We start from the raw sequence: 20808 nt of genomic DNA, 5'->3' as shown, positions 1-20808 counted from the left end.
GTCAGATCTTAATGAACAGGACTTTCTCTCCATTTGTTTTGTTGTGAAAAATGTTGCTGGTTTTTCTCTCCATCCAAGCCCTATTTTCAGGAATGCCTCCTCTGCTAAAAACACAGTATCTTTGATCCTCAGTTAAATGCAATTAAAGGTGATCTCAGTTTTATCCTCTCACTTAAACACACAGCAAAATCACAGTAGATATATTCTGTGTAAATACCAGTTCAAAGATTCATTATATCAAAAAAAGAAACAGAAGGATGTTGCATGGATAGACAGAGAAGTCAGAGGTAGAATGGAGCTGTCACATGTTCAAAGTGCTTCCTGAATACTGGAAATGACAGGAGTGTATTTCAGAGTTCTCTTAAGGTTCAAATTTTGCACACAGCAATGCTAATCAAGATGAATCAGTCTGTGATTCACAGAAATCTATGTTCTAAAACAGAACCCATTCAAGAGAAGCATATGGGATATATAATTATAATGTTAATATAATAAAGAAAACAACAATTTGATAGCAACTAGAACTCCTAAACCGATGCCAAAAGTGCAATTTTATTGCCATATTAAGTTAGTAAGGACCAAATCCCAAGAAAACTGAATAAATTTGCATAATACTCTTATATAGGATGTTTGCCATCAAGTTAAAATAGGCCGTAGATGATACAACAGGATACAGAGAGCCAGAGCATATATAAGCTTAGTCTGTCTTTAGAAAAAACAGCCAAACAGCCACAGTCACATACTGCGCATGGTCAGTCTCTCAAAGGCCAAGATCAAAGGCAAATTGTTCATTCATGTACTACACCATCAATCCTCTACTTGACCTAAAAATACTACTCAGCTACGCAAAGCCACTCTATGACTGTTGATGGCTGTTGCCGTTACCTATGCCCTATAAACTTAATGCCCATTTCCTTAACCACTTTCAAGCCTTACTATGCTGGGAGAGCTCAAGAAAGTACAAGTAATCTTAACTGCTAAGTTTTAGCAGACATCATTGCGTGCATGAAAACTGTAAGAGGTTCAACTAGCCAGGATTCCGTACCACATATATAGGATATGCAGCATGTACTCTCCACCCGAGTAGCAATAAGTGTTTGGTCCTCTTGACAGCTTGGCATGTGTTCCATTGGTTCACATTTTGCTGGATCACATTCTGAAACAAGCACAGCAGATTTATTTCTTTTTGTGAAGTACATCATTCCTGTTTTGTAATGCTACATCAGTAAGAAATGAGAGAGAACTAAAATATTACAGAACTCTCTATGACAGAGTGATGTACACATTCTCACTTGATCCTTGAACACGGGACTCCATTACATCTGCACCAATTGAGGCATATTCCAACCATGAGCTTTTAGATGAAAAAAAAAAATTGTAAACTGACATTTTAAAAATGGTTTCTATACTAAGTTCCATTTTGCTTAAAAGTTGATCTATTTCATTTACTGTCTTTTACACAGTGAACTTTTTTTTTACCTTTTCAAAAGAAACCTACCGCAAACATAGTTGGGACAACAGGATTCTTCGTTGTAGTAAATGACCAGTTTTTCCAAGTCATTACACTCTGGGATCAGGGGTTCACACAGGCTCTGATTACAAACTATTTCATAAAGGGAAAGAAAAAAAAAAACAACCATCTAAACTACTTTATGCATTTATAAATGGAGTAGTGGCAAGCAGTATTTGCAGTTTGATACCACAACTCTCTGAGTAACCACAACAAATTAGCAAAAGCCCCCCAGACTATGTTCAGAATTGTCCAGCCACATTCCCTGTGAGGCAAAATCAAAAACTACAACTGAGGCGTTCTGGAAATTCCACTTAAAAACTGCCTTTCCAGTGGAATATTCACCACTACAATATCAACCCAGATGGCAAAAAGAGGAAAACTCCCTGCAACTTGTTTTCAAGATGGATTTTCTAACCTAAACATGAATAAAAGCTTTTATATCCTTTTCTACTGCTGAATTTGTAAAACACATACACAATCATCTGATCTTTTTTTTTTCTAGTAATTACTTATATCATTGATTTGTATTTGGATGTTAAAAGTGTATTGCTAGACTGTACTGCTGAGATAAATAAATTCATACCAAATAATCACAGAGCTATTTAATTCCTTTTAACATTTGTCTCCTCCTCCTACCTCTCTGATAAATCCCACTAGATTCTGAGCCAATGGTATAAAGTTTCCACAGTTTTCTACACAACCTATGAGTTCAGATCATTGCTATTCACTTCAAAAATAAGATGAGTAACAAGACAACAAACCACAGGAAAGATTATCTACGTATTTCAGTGAGCATTAATCGCAACCATTAAAGAATACTTACTACAGATCTTCTGAGGACAACATGTCTGATCACCAGGAACAAGCAAGACCACTTCTGCAAATCTCTGGCAGTCAAAACTGTGGGTATCTGAACAGTTGTACTCCACTGGAATGATAGTCTCAATGTCAACACATTTTTCCATGCAGCATCCACTCAAAGATGTTTTCCAGATGTCACCTACTGCATGAGGTGCTCCTGAGCTGTCTGTACAAGCTAGACGATGAAGACAAAAGAAATTTGAAGTAATTCCTTTTTATTTCCAATTTTGATCACCATTTTCTTCCACGGCAGGTACGGAGAGCTTTTAAAGCATCACATGTCACACCACAAAAAAGTTAAAGAGGAGACAGTCTGAGACCGAGTTTGTGTGGGAAAGCAAGGCAATCAATACCCTCCTGAGGATCAGGGCCTACACTTTGCTTTGTACCTCCCATGCAAAGCTAGGTACTTAAGATTCCAATCCAATCCTTTGTTTTTAAAGCTGTGATCTGAAAATAACTTGCTTTTGTATTTCACATATGACAAAGCTATTATTAATTACAGTGCTTTATGCCATTTTATTTATAACAAATGACATCTTTAAGATTTTTGTTAAGTATTTGTCCACAATATGGTGTCTTCAAGCAGAATTGTAATGAGAATAAATATAAATGATGACAAAAAGAACATAGGACATAAATAATCCAAAACATATAATTAACTGTTGCAAACCTTTTAATTGCCACTTAATATCAATAGTTGGACTCCTTGGCAAAAGGCTAGGTAAAAAAAGGGCTAAGACTAACATACTTCCAACAATGGAGTGCATAAGCAAAAACAATCATTCTGAAGAGCATCTTTCAGCTGAGAGAAGTAAGCAAAGTGATATGTCACAAGGACACTTAATGCTTCCTCACTTGCAAAGCTAATATTTACTGAAAACCTTGAGTCCTCAACTGAATAACTTGTGCAAAACCTAAACAACGTCAGGCCAGGCCTAAATTTATTAATAGTGAAGAATCTGACCACCAGTCTGTAGGTAATAAAGAAGAAAACCACATTAAAACATACCACATTTTTCTTCAGGAATACAGACAGCAGTGTGAGCTCGGTGAAGGACGGTCCCTTCAGCACAGACACAGCCTTCTGTCAACACCAAGCAGGTGTCTGAGTCCAAAGCAGCAACCTCGTTATTCTGACAACTCTCTGCAACCTCACAGGCAGCGATACATGCCTGATAGGAGAAGTTTTCAGAGCAGGCAAAGGCTAGAAAAGAAAGAAATCACTCATCTGAAAATGTAGTCACATATGAGTGTACTACCTAAAGGAAGACACTGTTGTCTCCTTGTCAACTTGTGATGTTTGCCAACTCAGTAGGATCTGCCAACCTAAAACACTGACGCAGACCTTCTACATGAATTCAAACATAAGAACATTTTGGAAGCACTTCTACTTCATTTTTCTAAGACTTTGGTCTGCCTAAGATTGGTAATACAGTGTTTTTAAACATTCAAAGTACTTTGCAGTGGATAAAGAAAACAGTGATTTCTAAAGGACAAAGCCCAGTCTACTACTAAAAAAAGGTAAATGTAAAGTCTAGTTCAGCATTGTTTTATCTGGAATAATAAACATGGGATGAATTCATTATTATATTTAGCAAATATCCACATGAATTACACTCATGGATGAGATTTGTTATTCTGAAGTCAATCAATAGAATTAAATTTAACAGTCATTATAATTTTAATGTAAATTCTTTGGTATCTAATGGGTACATGTCAGAATAACTTTTTGAGAACTTACTATGATACTTCATTAGTTCAAAATAGCATTTAAATGCTAGTAGCAGACAAGCTACATAAATATGATGAAAAGAAAATGACTACAAATGCCAACAAATGGCTCTATGATCAGCCAATAGGGTCCTTATCTTGTAGGGATATGTAAGTCAGCCAGTAACACAATCTGGAACGATGGTAAATGAGACAACGTTCAGTTCACATAGGAGACTATCTAAAGAAGGTTCCAGTTTATATATTAAAGTGGATGTCAATTCTGTTCAGCTCCTCCCTGCTGGAAATGACCATTATGCCTCAGAGGAAATACTTAGTACAGCCCTGTAAATAGAGGAGCTTGGGCTTTTAAAAATCAGCCCACAGCATGTCAATACGCAGTGATAACAAAATCCAGGCGTGACTTCGTGCTTCTTCCTTTGTAGACACACACCACCAGAGGTCACTGTAGTATACAAATGAGAGTATGCATCCCCCTCACAGTGGATGCAGCACTTAACTGTATATACAGATATATCTTGCAAGGTCTCTTTTTAAAGAGCTGTTTGCTAGTAAAAACCAGACAAACTGAGGAGGTGAAGAGGTTGGTTTGTTGGCTGTTTTTTGTTTTGTTTTAAATCTGACCATTTTTAAGCTTTAGACTCCATGACTACTGGTTTAACTTGCAGCTGATTATGACACGTCCACATGAAGCCTGTATGCAGGTATTCACCTGAAATCACTTTCAACAAGGCAGCTCTTATGATTACTATGCACAATCAATTGTGTGATCTGGTGATCACAGTTGAACAACAGGTCTTTCTGAGTACTTAAACTGCAGACCTCTCTGGGTTATCGCTGGATACAATCTTTCCTAGGGAATCACTGACCACTATAGATTCCACTTGGCCTTTGGGAAATGGATTCTGAGGTCATCCTCAAGCTCTTAGGGTTTTACTCCCTACTTTCTGTTTAATCACAAAGGTTCCTGATTACTACAATGCTTTCTCCAACCAAGATACAGCTTTCTGGAGCAGCATCAAGCAGACTCAAAGTGCCAACTGAGAGTACAGATGAAGTTTCTGTGGCTTCCTCCTTTCCACAATCAATTCTCTTTTGTTTTGGCTTTATTAATGAAAAGCAACTAGGAGAAATGAACACTGTATTGCATGGGAGAAGATTCAGTTTCCACAGCTAAATTCATTAGAAGCCAGAGACAGGCCCCTGAGTAAGTCTCTTCAGCTTAACTTTTCCATCTGTGAAATGGATGTAATGAGCGTGATTCCTTCTACATGCTACTTTGAATTATGTGATAAAAGCTGCTGAATTTATAAATCTCAATAATAACTTCCAAAGTATCTGAGAACTCAGGGAGCACAGATATTTTCAGTTTACACTAACTCTTATTACTAGGTAGGTTTTGCCTCAGCAAACACTAGAGGTACACATACATGCAGAACACTTACGGCAGTAATCATTGCTCCTCCATTCTATGCAGATATTGAATTTGTTGCACATTGCGACGTAGGCAGCTAGTGAGACGCATGGGTTTTGAATGTACTCAGAATCCTGAACCCAGATATCACAGAATACCTCAGGTGGAACCTAAAAAAGGAAAAAAAAAAAAAAAAAAAAAGTATTTTCATAGAGACCCTGATTTGTAGCAAGAAAAGACTGAACTTTTTAAATATCAGCTACAAACAACAAAGTAAAAAGTTCTTGGCTGACAGTAAAAAAAAAGAGATCACTGGCCTTTCCTGGTCTACTGGTATTATAAAAAGAGAGTCTACTGGTATTTAAAAGTAAGGCTTTCTGAACATGAGAAAAAAAAGTGAGACATCCCTGTATTCTTCTGTTTCACGTATTATAAATGTCAAAGCAGCAGCTTATACAAATTTTCCAACAGAAGACATAATTACTCACTGCACTTTGTTCCTCCTTCCTCTATGCTTTTGTCTATTTCTGGCCTCCTGTTCATCAAACTCAGCAATATACAAAAGTTGAAATGATAAACATACTCATATGAGCACAAATAAATATTTTTTTTCACACTGTGTTTTTTGCTTTAATTTTGCTATAAAGGATCTGCTCCACCTTCTCATCACTCTAAGCCAGAGCTCCTGCTCTCTACAGCCTTTGAGAATTCAGGCCCTTACATTGTCTAATGTGATTTGGAATTTGTTAAATTACTGAATATTTAAGTAAGAACTAAATACTAAAATTACTTTATTTTACTTTGCTGTACATCCTGTTGGTCCAAGTGAATTTTCTGGGACTGATTTATAAATTAGGTGCTATTACCAAAACTAACAGAGACTTATTAGGAATTCTGAAATTGTCAGCTGCTTATTACAACTCTCCTATCAAGCTGCTGCACTCTTCAATTCTTTTTATCAACTGTAGATACAGAAAAGCAGATATCTCATTCCACAGATGTGGTTACACGTAGCTCCACATTAATTAAATTATCAAGTGTGCAAAAGTATATCAGAACTGCATCTCTCCCAAAATGTAGGCTTCCAAAATAGTTAACATACATAAGGATGACAGCTGCTGAAGGTCTGGTTCAACACCAGTCTTAAGCACTCTGAGCAGTCCGTGACTGAACAATTAGTTTCCTGATGCCTGTCTTCTCCAACATACTTTAATGTGTCTGGCACTTGCCAGCTGTCTATAAATGTTGATGGAGCATCATTTTTGCTTAACACTGTCCTGTTGGGTAGCATCAGGTCATTTTCCAAGCTTCCATCACAAAAACCTATGTATGAACAGAAGAAAAAGCAGGTTAACGCTGCACATGTTTATGCTGAAGAATGTTTGAAGTACCTTGTTCAAAAAGTGAACTCCTTTAAGAAACTTATAATAAGTAAGGAACTTTCAAAAAATGTAATCTCATGAAACACAACAGATGTGGAAATTCTGGTAGGATCAAAATACACAAACTGCAAACAAATGACACAAAGTGAAAGTGAAGATACATCTGTGAACTGCACATGCATGAAACAAGATCTATCACATGTCAGAGAGGTTCAGAGATCCCAGCAGTGGCATGCAACCTTCACCACTCAGTTGCACGAGCACTATATATATATATATATATAATATATATATATAAAGAAATTAAAAGATAGAAGAAGGTAACAAAGCACAATCACGTATAGCAACAAATGTTATCAGAAAAGGTGATTCTCATTAAATGCCAATTAAGATTGACAAAAAAGATGCCTATCTGAAACTGTAATTCAAAGATTTAATACCCTCTTCTATTTACGCTTCTGGGCAGCTCTGTGCATCCATTTATTGGCATAAGAGCTAACTTAAAAGTCTAACTTTGTCACTTCCAGGCTATCATTTACATTAGCACACAGCAGGAAGAAAGCAATCTTTTCTGTATTTGGTCTGATTTAATTTGATTAAACTAAGGTAGTTGGCAATTTCAAAAGACTATGCAATGAAGGAAGAATCCTAACGCACAGAGAGTGATTTGGTCAACAAAGAACATGGACTTCTAGAAAGCACTCTTCTGATGTTTCCACAGCCTTTCATGGCAATTCTGAAGATATCTGTTCAATAATTACGGGTCTGTTTGAGCATTTTGCATTATGAGCAAGCCACTGACAATCGGGGAGAATAGTAATCATTCTGAGAGTAAAACAGCTGTTAAAGCTGTAAATATTAATCAACCAAAAAATGTTTCTGCTTGAATGTTTTGAGGTTGTGAGCCTATACAACACAAAAAGAAATTACTTGGCTTAAAGGGACTGCTATCATGTCTGACTTATCTTTTTCCACCTTTCTTGTACATTGACAAGATTTAACAGAGCAAGACTAAAGTTTCACATTTGGCTTGGTTGGATCTGGCTGCACCTACAACACTGGTGCACTTGCACTCTGTTTCACCAGTGCTGCTACAGAGAAATCCATGCCCTTGTGGCATTCCCCATCTCCCACATCAGCTCTTCACCAACTGCCATCTTTTCCTGATCCAGTCACTGTAAAATATACTGCTGCCAGAAAAAGACCCTTCCAAGGGATACTTGATGCTTCAAAACTGTAATGGTGCCTTCACTTCTATGAAGCTGAGAAATTGGGATATATGAATACTGCAGCCTAAAGACATTCTGAGAAAGCTCAAATACAAGGAGCAGAATAACACAGCAAGCACAGGAGCTTCAGATAGATTAATTTACCCTGAAAATGTGCAGAGCAACCAGCTCAATTAAAGCAGGTTCTGGTGAGTCCCAGTGGACAGCACTGCGCAGACAGATTTATGCAGAGAATCCTAATTAGAGATGAATACTAGAAAAACACAGCATACTCTCCAAAGAAGCCAGAGAGGTGTGTTGTCATCTTGCTAATGGGCCACATATACCAGGAACGTAATGTTTCTAATTCTCCCTGTTACAATAATCAAATAGGTAAAGGCAAAAGAGACTTTGAAGAACAGCTTGAATCAGATGTACTGAAAAATACTATCTTTACATCCTTGTTTCTGTTTGATCTAATTACAATAACAATTAGCCACGCAGAGTAAGAATGATGTTAAAAAGGACTGGAGCAATTACAGATAATAATCCAATTTCAAAACGGCAATAAATTTAAGCTCTCTTCCTTTACAAGATGCACATTACTGTCTGCAAGACTTGGAACTCAACCAAGCTACCACTGATACTTGATACTGAGCTACAGGCATTTGCCCTTTCTCAAACTGGCAAGATTTCCACTGTAATTATGAACTCTGTAACCTTGTTTTCCAGCTACAAATTACAGCAGATAAATTTACAGATTCAGGTGTCACAGTAAAGATTTAGAACAACAGAAAAACATGCTTACAAAAGCTACTGCTCTATTAGATTATTCAAGCTCATGGTTTTTAAAGAGAAAGTAACTACATGAGATGATTCAGCAGACCTGAGAGGGTGCAGCATTAGGGTTATTTAACCCATTACAATCACAAAAATTCCTTCTAAACTATTTCTTCTAACAGGTAAACTAAAATAGCTTATCTCAAGTTAACAGTTCCTGTGAATTCTGACCTTTAGATACTGAAAATAGCTCATATCACTTCCTATCAAATGGATAGCAAACACTAAATCTGTAAATGACCTGATTTGACATTACAGATTTGCTTGATTTATTTGGGTTTGGTTACAGCAATCATGCTTGTGGTTCAAACAGGCTACAGTTAAAAACAGGACTGTCATTAAAAAGCGATTACACCGATAGGTATCAAGCTTTTTGTCAACAACTAACAAAATTACGAATCATTTTATGTTAATAGTACCTAAACATTTGCAACGATCTACAGTAACTCTTTTAAGCAATATCCATCAAAAGATACAGTTAGGAAAATGTGCCTCCCTAGAAAAGCACCTGGATGTCTTTAATTTTGCCGTTCTCCATACTTACCACATAGTCCCAAAGCTTTTGGTTCTCTGGTAGTATTAAATTCTATGATCATCACACCTGTGTTGTGAAACCACTGAATTTTGATTTTTGTTGGGGTCTCAACTGCATACTTGTAGCCTGAATCCTCTACTTTGTATCCGTATTTTCTAACAGTAGGCCAAGCAAATCTTGAATTTACTGTTATCTAAAACATACACAGAGAAGATTTTAAATGTCAGGCACCAAATTCTGCAGAAGAAAAACGATGGCTGGATTTTCAACAGCACAGGAATCTAACTCATAACTAATTTCAAAAGAAGTCAGGCTCATCCCCATAAAGATATCAAGGCATTAAAGGAACAAGCGATCATTTTGAATGCCTCGCTTTGTGACTTACCTCATTAACTGTCCTTTTATCATAATTTGACTCTGAATTTACAAGCAGATTACTAAATGCCAAAGTGCTAACAGTGAAATATATTTCCTCTTGTGCCCTACTCTGATCTTCAGTATACACGAGAAGGCAGTGGATGATTACAGAAGTAAGATGCTATCTAAATTGCAGAGGAAAATAAAGCCTCAAAATACTCACTTTTCTACTTAAACGATGGATAATAATTTGGTTTGATACATAGGTTAAATTCAACATTGCCAGGCACAAGGAAGTGGAATTAGAATTATTCTGTGGAGAAAGCAAAAATATATTAACCACAGCTATAACGTATAAAAACGTATACATTAGCTGTCTAATATTTTTAGGTACTGGGACACTGAGGATTGTTTGCACATATTTTGAAGAGAGGAAAGTTGCTGATGACTGTACTTCCAAGTCAAAATTACGAAGTTAATCTGGATAGCATTCTTGCAAAATATACAAACATAACATTATTGCATTCATGAACCATGTTGTATCACCCATTATTTCTGTCATTTTAGAAAAGATACAGGAGAATATCTGTTTGGACACTGAAAAATAAGAACTACATAGCCAAAGGTTAGCAGAAATGGGACAAGGAACGATGAATTTATATGATAAATGACTCTTAGAGAAGAAATAAATCAGAAATACATACACATGTTGAGATTCAAGGTTCCAAACAAAGGACAAAACAGCATTTAATACAATAGAAAACAAAAATCTGAAATGCAGAAACAGATCTGCTTTCTCCTTTCAATCATATTGAGCTTCTGAAATTAACTTTCATAAGGTACTATTCATGACCAACGCTTGAGAGGAACATCTGTGTGGACATCAGAATTGCCTAGCTTTCATAGAAGAAACTGGGATTAAAAGTAATTTGTAAATGCTCGTGAGAAATTAACTCTTCACAACATAAAGCCAACCTCTACATTATCCATTAGGCAGGATATTCTGTAATTGCTCCCCATAGGGTTTCTGTCTTTCCTCTATGAAATAGCAAATACACATCTCTGTCTGAAACTTGTAATGTACAAGGTGGTCTAATTTAGTCTAACAATACCACATTCTTTTAAGGCTCTCAAGATTGGTCATCCCAGTAAATTTTTCCTTATAAAAATATAGAAAAGTGGTGCATTTAAATACTGTACTAGCCTTGAAACCAATTTAGAGTTGAATGAAAATAGGGAATTCGGGTGTGTGAATCCTCACTCTGCAAGGTATAGCCTGATGAAGTGCAAAGGCATTGAATACTGCATTTGAAGGTTCTTTCTAGTCCTGTATATATCCTCCTTAGTGCAGTAAAGTCAAGTAAACCTAGATACACAAAAAATAGCACTCTACACCAATACTTTTTACATGATGGTCCTCACAAAAGTGACTAATAAACATCATCCACTTAATCTCTCACAACATTGTCTATTTTACAAATAAAGTAAGGTAATATGCATCCGCCTCCCACCTTTCAGCTGCTTCTGAAGAAACTATACCCAACCCTTAAATGCTGAAAAGTGCAAGTACAATTCAGAGACATTGCAAAGGAGTGAATAATTTACCACAATTACATATTAGTTATTATTATTATATTTTATATTATTAACAATTATATTATATTATTGTTATTATAGTTATTATTGACAAGGATGTACGTTAGAGGAATATATACGTAACTCATTCCAAAAATACATCTCATTAGCAGTACTCGACATCCATTGTTAGTTGATAAACGTTAATTACCATTCTACAGTCAAGGACGTGGATGGTTATAGTTTCATCTTGAGTCTGACTAACAATGTATGATGCTTCTTTGAATAAAGCCAAATGATTTCCATCATATGTTACAACACTCAGATCAGAGAAAATTGTGCAACGACCTAAGGAAAAAAGATAAAAATGTATTTGCTCACTTATTTTAGACTTTATGTAAATATAACAAAATATGAAGGTAAAGCAATGAACTACATAAGACTAACTTATTTGCTGTACAGTATCAGATATTTAGCACATTTTCAGATGTATTTTATTGCTATTGCATCCCTGTAAATAAACAGCACAGTCAAATACTGCATAGTCCAATGGGACAATCCACAGCGCTCTGCTGTTACATTCCTACAATTTTTAGCAACATAAATTTGTAACTTTTACAAACCCTAAACCAGCAAAAACACAGATGACAGTGGATCATGCCAGATCTTCAGTTTCTCTCCAATCTTGTTCATAAAGAGGGAGATCTTGTTTCAAGTTCTCTTCTTTCCAGTCTTACTGCTCTGTTTCAGAGACCGGAGTTCATAAATGGAAATTTGCATTACTTCTCTGCACAACTATTTTTCCATTATGGGCTAAATTTAATTTTTTTTAAGGTTAGGATACATCTTGCCTAATTCTGCATAACTGGTAGGAGTGACTACAGTACATCTAAGCTTCCAGGGTCCATGAATTGCTAACAATGAACTTCTCACTCTGAAGTAGATATAAGATATCCCATAAAATCCACTGCCTATATCCACTGTGTCTCATGTGATTAGACAGAAGACAAGTCTAAGTCAGACCTAGACAAGTCTGCTGATGTTACCTGAAGCTAGTTAAGGTATTTATCCTACGTTAAAGGAGCATTTTTACTTCACTTAACTAGATGCAGAACTAGAATTATGAATTGAATTAGACAACAAGCTGTACAATATAGATCTTTCTTCACCATGATTATAGGAGCGTTAGTTCTTTGTGTTCTTAGACATGCATTAAATTGTTACTCGAATTCACTTCAAAAGAACCATATAATTAAAACTTACATGCACATTCCCACTTTGGGCAGCATTTGTCCCCATTTATCTGAGCAGCATATCCTAAAACTCCACAGCTAGGTTGAGTTGCATTGTATGGGCAGTTCTGCGACTTATTAACTTGAATCAGTTGTCCATCCAAGCAAATGTATTTTATGCACTCATTCTCTGTGATTGGCTAAGGCATATTTAAAAGACACAAGTAATATCACAATAATGCATAGTATTTGCTCAAAAAAGAGGTTCATGTTCTTCAGGCACCAAATACTTATAAATCCTCATGACAACAGTGGTGGAAGATTTAAGCAAAGAGCATCTTTGAAAATCTGACCCTTCTGAGGATAGTTTAAAATTCTGTCCTGATGTAAAAAGCAGAACATTTCTGTTTGTTTGTTTACTTTTAATTAAAAGAATTTGAGAAGAAAGTAACATGGATGCATGGATAGGAAGGCTACATGACAAATAATACAAAGTATATAAACTACATGAAGCGCTGCATTTTCCCAAAACAACTCCAAACATTCCTGTAACAGTCACACTCAGAAAACTGAGGTCCAAAACACAGTGAATTATAACCCTCATGAAAACTATTATGCACAACTGAAGTTATTCAGACTTACAGATATAACTGTGAAAATAACAAATAGCCCTACTTAATGCAGATGTTCAAATCATGAAGATCAAAGTATGTCTCCCAAATGATGGTTTTCTCAGCATGTTAAAATAACCTGGATTTATTCAAAACCAAATGCAATAATGTTATAATGTTACTCACTGTACAGGTTTGGAGAGTTGCTGTTTCTGTAGGCAGCATTGAAGCTGGCTGTGTGACTCCTGGCATAGCTTCAGTCGTTGCCAATCCATCAGCAATTGTTGTAGGCAAACCATAAAATGGTTTAGTAGGTAAGTAGGCAAAGGAGGAAACTGATGGAGCTGTTGTATCATTTGGATGGTCAGATATCATTAATAGCGAACTCTGTGAAGGTGTTTGTACTTCAGATGTTATTCCATGTTTGGACGTTTGAGTGGCCAATGATGCAGCAGCTATAGAAGAAAAAGGCTTTGTTTCAGAGGATGAATGTATGGTGAACGGTATTAATACACTTACGTTAGAAGGAGCTGCAGTTGTGTTTGTGAAATACGGAGAATAAAATTTCTGAGGTATTTCTGAAGTAATAGCAACACCTTGAGCATGGACAGGTTGGACATCCAGCTCTTCTGATTTTTCTGTATCAGGGAACATAAGTTCTTTTGATTCTGAAGTAACAGAAAAATAAGTGGGTTTCACCAAGGTTGTGGTGGATTTTGTTACAGTTTCTATTTTGTCAGATGTTGCTGGTGGAGCAGTTATGCTTTGCCCTGTACCTCTTACTGTTGAAGAGGCTGAAGCTACGCGTGATGAATGGGCCATAGCTGAAAGCACTGTGGTTGCCGGAAAAGTAGAACTGTAGGCAGCGGTTGAATGTGTGACTTGCTTCGGCAACAAAGCAGTTTTCTCTGTAGTAGTTTTAACCATTGATGTGGATGCTGTTGAAATCACAGGTGTTAAAAAGGCACCTATGGATGGCTCGCTTTCCGTCATGATAGGAATTTCTGTTGTTTCAGGTAATAAAACAGATGAAGTTATAGTTATTTCGGGAGCATGACTTGAAACAAATGATTCAGTAATGGGGGCCTGCCGTGTGGATTTTAGACTAGTATCTGCCTTCTGTGTGGAAATAGAAGGAAAGGCACCTTTTTCAAGGGTTGCTGAAGAAGAAGAAATTGCAAATAATTCTGGTGAGGAAGGGAGAATACTGGTTTCAAAAGTAATGTCAGCTGTTTTTCTAGCTGGGACTGTAGACTGAAGAGCAGTAGTTCTTGGTACATATGGCTGCGTAACTGAATCAGTTAAAATTAACTCTTTTTCAGTTGGTAAAATAACTCCTGTAGTGTCCAATGAGATAGATAATATGTCTGAATGAATACCTTTAGGTAGTGAGGTAGTTAAGGAGGATGAGAAAGTTGATTCTACTGTAGCTTCAGTTGTGCTTAATAGAATTCGTGGCTGATCAGTGGGTTTTGTTAGAGTCTCATCAGGATGCTGGTAAACTGAGAAATTGCTTTTGCTTGTCAAGGAAGGTTTAGATGTCTGATGAGCAAGTTCCATTGCCATCGTAGCAGAAAGATGTGGTAAAGTCACAGCCCCTGTGGTCTGTACTGGAACTTTATCCCCTGAAGATGGAGTAAAAGATGTCTGAGCTGTAGCAGTGGTAGGTTTTACCATGTCCGTAATGCTTTCAACTGTAGACTGTGATGCTGTAGAAACTACTTTAGTTTCTACTACTGGGTATTTCAGTGTGGTTGTTACTCTCGGTAACGTTTGTGCTAAAGGAAGTGAAGAAACTGATTGATCTTCCAGATGCTGGGAGGTAGAGAAAGTGTGAGAAGACTTTGTTACTGGAAATACAGCATGGGATGTATGCACAGGACTAAGAGCTGTCACTGATGCTTCTTTTCCGTATATGGACTGTGAAGGCAGAGAAATATTTAAAGAGATTAGAGAGCTTGATGGTGAAGAAGGAAAAACAGATGTCTTTGTAGTGGAGATGCTAGTTATTCTTTCTTCTTCTGATTCATCAGGCTGTGTTAGTAACAATGTGGTTTCAGATGCACTAAGGAGAGTATGTGGAGATCCAGTGAAGGACATTGTTTGAGCTGATTTGCTTTTCGTAGATATAGAAGGAACTGCAGCAGTTTCTTTTGATGAGATAAAGGTTTTCATTGTTGATGTGGTAGCAATGCTACCAGAATATGCTGAAGTGCTTTTCTTCACCGTACTTAAAACCAGAGGTGACTTGTAATCAGTAAGTGTTTTTCCAGTTGATTTTGCTTCTAATTCAAAAGGTGATGTTATTTTAGAAGTTACCTTAACAAACAAAGGTGGCATTCTGGTACTTTCAGGCAAAACAGGGTATTTAGTGTATAATGTAGTCAAGACCTCTGTTGAATTTAGAACTGTGTGTGATGAATACGCTGTAGTTGATGCGGTTTTAAATGTTTTTTTTAATTCAGCCAAATCTGGAGAAACAGGAGTAGGAACTGACCCTGAGGGTCTTCCTGTAGAAAGACTGGTGGTTTTCCCAACTGTGGAACTAGGATGCAGTGAATATGGAAGGAAAAGGGAGCTAGGTGTATGCTCCACATGAGATGTTACTTTGGGAGTTTCTTTTTCTTGAATTGTAAATGGTAACAAAGTTGTTTTTAATGATCTCTCCTGAGGTTGCAGAGTTGTTGTCTTTGAACCTAGAGTTGTAGTGAATGGTATCCCCACAGCATCTGTCAGATGGTGAACCTTTTCAATAGGAGATTCTGTAATTGCCTTTCCTAATGATACAGGCAGTGTGGATGCTGATGAAAGTATAGTCTTAGTGCTTTGTTCAGTTAAAACAACTGCTGTTCTTGTCATTTCTGAAGACACTGGTTTTAGCGAAGACGAAGTAGTGATCACGGGAGAAAATGATGTTACTGTAACATTAGGTACTGCAGTAGAAGACTGGCCTATTCTTGTTTTTGTCATTTCTGAAGTTGATGTTAAGTTTGCTGATGATGTATATGAACGTACACCCAGAGGCGATAATGTGGAATCCTGGGGCTGATACGCAGTTTTTCCTGTTCCTGATTCAAATGAAGAGGGTGTAAATGGTGCAAGTCCTTCTAGTTTTACTTGTGCTTCCTTTGTGGGAATTGCCATTGTGGCTATTTCTGATATTTCCATTATTTTAGTTTTGACTGGCAATTCTGTTGTTTTAAATGTAATTGGTGTCCCAGTAAAAACAAAAGTAGAAAGTGGTTGGCCTTCTAATTCTGGGCTTCTAGACACTGCATGTGGAGAAGTTACTATCAGAGGTTCTGTAGTCCTCAGAAGCTTAGTGGAACCACTACTGATCACCTGTATTTTTGTGGAGGTTTCTGAAGTGACAGGAGATGGAAACAGAGATATGTCAGCAAGAGAAGACAAGCTTACATTAGATTTTGCTGTCTCATGCATTGTTGTAGTTCTCTCAGCTGATGCCATTTCTCTTGGCTGTGAAGAAACATATGATGATAGCGTTATGGCTGGAAGTGTTGTATTAGATGCTATAGCTGAAAATGTAGTCTTCTCTGTAGTTGCAGGGAGTTTCAACTTTGAAGCTAGTGTTGTTTTCATGTCCTTTGTTTCAGGTAAGGGAAATGAAGTTACCACTTGGCTGACGGCTGCCAAAGTTGTACTAAACGTTAAGTGGGAAGCTGCTGGTGTTCGAGTGCTGGGAGGCAAAGGTGAAGTACCATCTGCAGGTTCAATGCCTGAAATCAGACACAAAAAAAAAAATGGTAACCTGACATTCATAGCTAAATTACAGACAAAGCTAGCGAAGCTAGAAAGAGCATATAACAATTCATATAGCTCTGATCTTCTCAAACTGACTTTAAAATTCTAAAATTGGTTGATGCTCAGCTGAACATGAGCCAGCAGAGTGCCCAGGTGGCCAAGAAGGCCAATGGCAACCTGGCTTGTATAAGAAATAATGCTGCTAGCAGGAGCAAGGAATAACTGTCCCTCTGTACTCAGCACTGGTGAGACTGCACCTTGAGTATTGTGCTCAGTTTTGAGCCCCTCACTACAGGAAAGACATCAAGGCCCTGGAGCATGTCCAGAGAAGGGCAGTGAAACTGGTGAAGGGTCTGTAGCACAGGCCTTATGAGGAGCAGCTGAGGAAGCTGGGACTGTTCAATCTGGAGGAGGCTCAGGGAGATATTATTGCTCTCTATAACTACCTGAAGGGAGGCTGTAGTGAGTTGAGGGTCAGCCTGTTCTCTAGTGATAACTAGAGAAGGACTAGAGGGAATGGCCTCAACTTGTGCCAGGGGAGGTTCAGGCTAGATGTTATGAAAAAGGCTACTTTTCTGAAAGAGTAGTCAGGTGCTGGAATGGGCTGCCCAGTGAGGTGGTGGAGTAACCAACACTGGAGGTATCCAAGGAATGTTTAGACAACATGTTGAGGAATGTGGTTTAGGGAGAACTATTGGTGATAGGTGGATGGCTGGACTGGATGCTCTTGTCTTTTCAAACCTTAATGATTCTACAAAAATTCAGAGATAAACTCAAAAATAAATTTCAATAAATTGCTTCACATTTCATGTTACTGAAATGTTTTATGAAGAAAGAATATCTTAATATAAAATGTTAGATTTGTGAAGAGTTAAACTACTTTAATTAAATTACATGTTCAGTGAAATCTTAAGATTTGCATAACTAAGGTCAGAGTTACACTAATTTAAGCACCCTTAATTAAAAGTTTGACTAAAATGTCACCTCACATTATTAATAAGCTAAATATGTAACACATAATATACACAATTTTTCAAACATACAGTCTTCAAAATACACGCATCTTTGAGTGACTTCATCCAGCAACATATTGAGAGGACATGCAGGGATGCATCCTTCCACTCTAAAAGAAAAACAATATCAATTATGTGAACAGTATCTTTTGGATCAAGTAATTAAATTTTAGGCAAACACTGTTTATTTATACTATCTTTTTAAGCAGACATCCTTGCTCTCTCTCATCACCTCAGTGTACTCCTTCAAAATGTCATTGATATGGCATACATTCTCAAAGATCAAAGCAAAAGCATGAACTTTGCAATTAGCCTGTGAAATGAATGTTCACATTGTAAACACTATTACTTAAGAAATGCCAAACCTTTTTTGAACACCAAAATCCAAATGTCACTTTCACAAGACTTAGTACAAGTTTCAATCCTGCTGAAAAGTACAGTGCACAGAGTACATAAAGGGAAAAGGCAAAGAGATTTGTCTGTGGCAATGCTAGAGTTGAACGTGGTGAGACAATTGAACAGGTAGCCCAGAATAGCTGTGGATTTTCCATTCCTTGAAGTGTTCAAGGCCAGTGAATGGGGCTTTAGGCAACCTAATTTAGGTAGAAAATATCCCTTTCTGTGGTAGAAAAGTTGAAGCTAAATAATCTTTACAGTCCCTTCCAATCCAAACCATTCTGTTATTCTACCACAACAAAAACATAGGGGCACAACTATCTGAAACAAACATCACTTGTTTTTATCAGTACACTCTTACTGTCTCCCGTTTCAAAGTTACAAATACTTTAAGTATTGTCAGAGCCTGAAACTGAAATACTGGTGGTATCTAGGAACTTCACTTTCATGTAGCTGCTACAGCAGTTCCAATTCTTTCCTCCTTTACTCATCTTACAAATTAACACAGTCCTTCTGTACCGACCCTATGTCTGGTTACCCATATGTCTATTATTACGCAAATTACATGGTTTTACATTTATAACAACTTACTTTGGTACTGTCTGACAGTTTTTTCCCAAAGGATCCCTGCAGGTTTTGAAACAAGGGCTTGCACAGGCATCATAATGCCATTCACATGCAGAACGTGATAGAAATTTTACATCTGAAAAAATAACCAAAATCTGTTAATCTCATTTATTTCTAGAAAAACACACACGGCACCGAGAAAGATAGCTGAAGTTCACTGCAGCTCTAGAACACTCACTGTTTCTACCAGCATTCTTTACGAACAAAATTAGTAGTAGTGTTTTTCAAACTGTGAAGGTCTTTTTAAAATGAACAGTTTATTTTTATGCACAGTACAGAGTACTCGGCAGCCTGTTTTGTTCTTAGCAGTTATAAAAAATGCCACTGAATTTTTCACATTTACTGTATATTACAATCCCTTGAAAATAAAGCCAGGTAAGTCAGAGCTGCTTTCTTATGTTTTAAAAACTGTGTCAACAATAAGTCTGTATTTTGAGTTATTCAAATAAGATGAAAAATTAAGATTCTGAACAATTATTGCTATTACAATCAAAACTAAAAGCACCAGTATCACACCAATGCACTAACACTGTGTATCATAGAAGTTGTTTGACCGCTGTGTAAGATCAGGTGATAGAAGGTACATAACCTATATGATGCAACTGCATTTTTAAAACCAAAGCAAACAACAAACCCAATAAAATAATCTAGTATGAGGCCAATTTAGGCTCTTTACCACAATGTCTCTTCACATCCCATCTTCTCAAAAGGAGTGTAAGATAGAATTTCAGACTTGAAATGTTGTGAGGTTCAAATTGTTTTCTTGAAATGCCTAACTGCTCCTACAATGATGAAAGCAACTCAGACATGATCACATTTGAAAAAAATGAAAACATTTCTCCAAACAAAATACTTAAAAAATCAAACACTATGACAAATGAAAAAAAAAACCAAAAAACAACTCCCCCCCAAAAAATCACATGCAACTACCCAACTTGCCTTCAGCATATCTAAGGCAGGAAAATAGTGTTTTCTGAAATGCTTCAAGCCCAGATAACTGAAACTCAAAGCACAAGTTTAGATAGAGAAGGAGTTCAACTTCAAAGTGGAAATAAATAGAAGGATCAGCTACAGTTCTAATGCTCGTTAATTTATTCAGAGTGAATGTAAAGGAGAAAAATAAGCACTCAGTTACAGATTGAATATAAAACTTCAGGGAAGAGAATTCTTGGTAATCGTATGGATAACAAACATGGGTGTACACACTTGCACGTTCAAATGCCATGTCTTCTTTTTCACCACAACCATGTCCCATCTGTGCACAGAATGGCTCCCACGTCTATGCTAGATGCATAGCCAAGAGGCTCTTCCAAGTCTGTGTGGCTTAAGCAACCCATCTGATTTCGGTGCCTGAACTACAACTCACCACAGCCCTGTCCTGTAGCAGCCAAGGCAAGGCAGCAAAAGTTCCCTTACATCTACACATAGAGGAGACCACTACCATAATATACAACAGTAGTAAGACCAATTTTAGACCTATATGGTTAAGAGTCTATGAAGACTAACTGCACTTGAACAATGTTTATGTTAATGATCAGAAAGAAAATGATTACTGCTTACGAAGAATTTCCACTTTCCGTCTTCTTAAGTCCTTTCGCTTTTACGTTTTGTGTATCTTTATTACGCAAAGAGGCTAGCCCTTTTACATCTTTCTGAAGACATTCTTCCCTGCAGATCCTAAGAAATTGCTTTTTCCCTGCAAATTTAGGACATCTGCACTCATAGGTAGTTAGTTTTCTGCCATTATT

General features: G+C 37.0%; 1 protein-coding gene across 1 annotated transcript in view; it reads right to left on the bottom strand.

Annotated features, from left to right (window-relative positions):
* Positions 1–20808, bottom strand: part of OTOG (otogelin) — a 92765-nt gene that overhangs the window by 14180 nt on the left and 57777 nt on the right. The window contains exons 34-46 of the mRNA XM_025151290.3: positions 19025–19136; positions 18068–18147; positions 13449–16999; positions 12683–12851; positions 11631–11767; positions 10068–10157; positions 9497–9680; positions 6625–6845; positions 5554–5692; positions 3387–3581; positions 2337–2549; positions 1499–1603; positions 1046–1156 (exon numbers count right to left, since the gene is read on the bottom strand). Of these exons, the coding sequence (XP_025007058.2) occupies positions 1046–1156; positions 1499–1603; positions 2337–2549; positions 3387–3581; positions 5554–5692; positions 6625–6845; positions 9497–9680; positions 10068–10157; positions 11631–11767; positions 12683–12851; positions 13449–16999; positions 18068–18147; positions 19025–19136 (5307 nt within the window). The remainder of the gene's footprint in view (positions 1–1045; positions 1157–1498; positions 1604–2336; positions 2550–3386; positions 3582–5553; positions 5693–6624; positions 6846–9496; positions 9681–10067; positions 10158–11630; positions 11768–12682; positions 12852–13448; positions 17000–18067; positions 18148–19024; positions 19137–20808) is intronic.

The sequence above is a fragment of the Gallus gallus genome, chromosome 5 (genome assembly GCF_016699485.2).
Source record: "Gallus gallus isolate bGalGal1 chromosome 5, bGalGal1.mat.broiler.GRCg7b, whole genome shotgun sequence".
NCBI classification, from domain to species: domain Eukaryota; kingdom Metazoa; phylum Chordata; class Aves; order Galliformes; family Phasianidae; genus Gallus; species Gallus gallus.
This window is presented reverse-complemented; position numbering and strand designations above follow the sequence as displayed.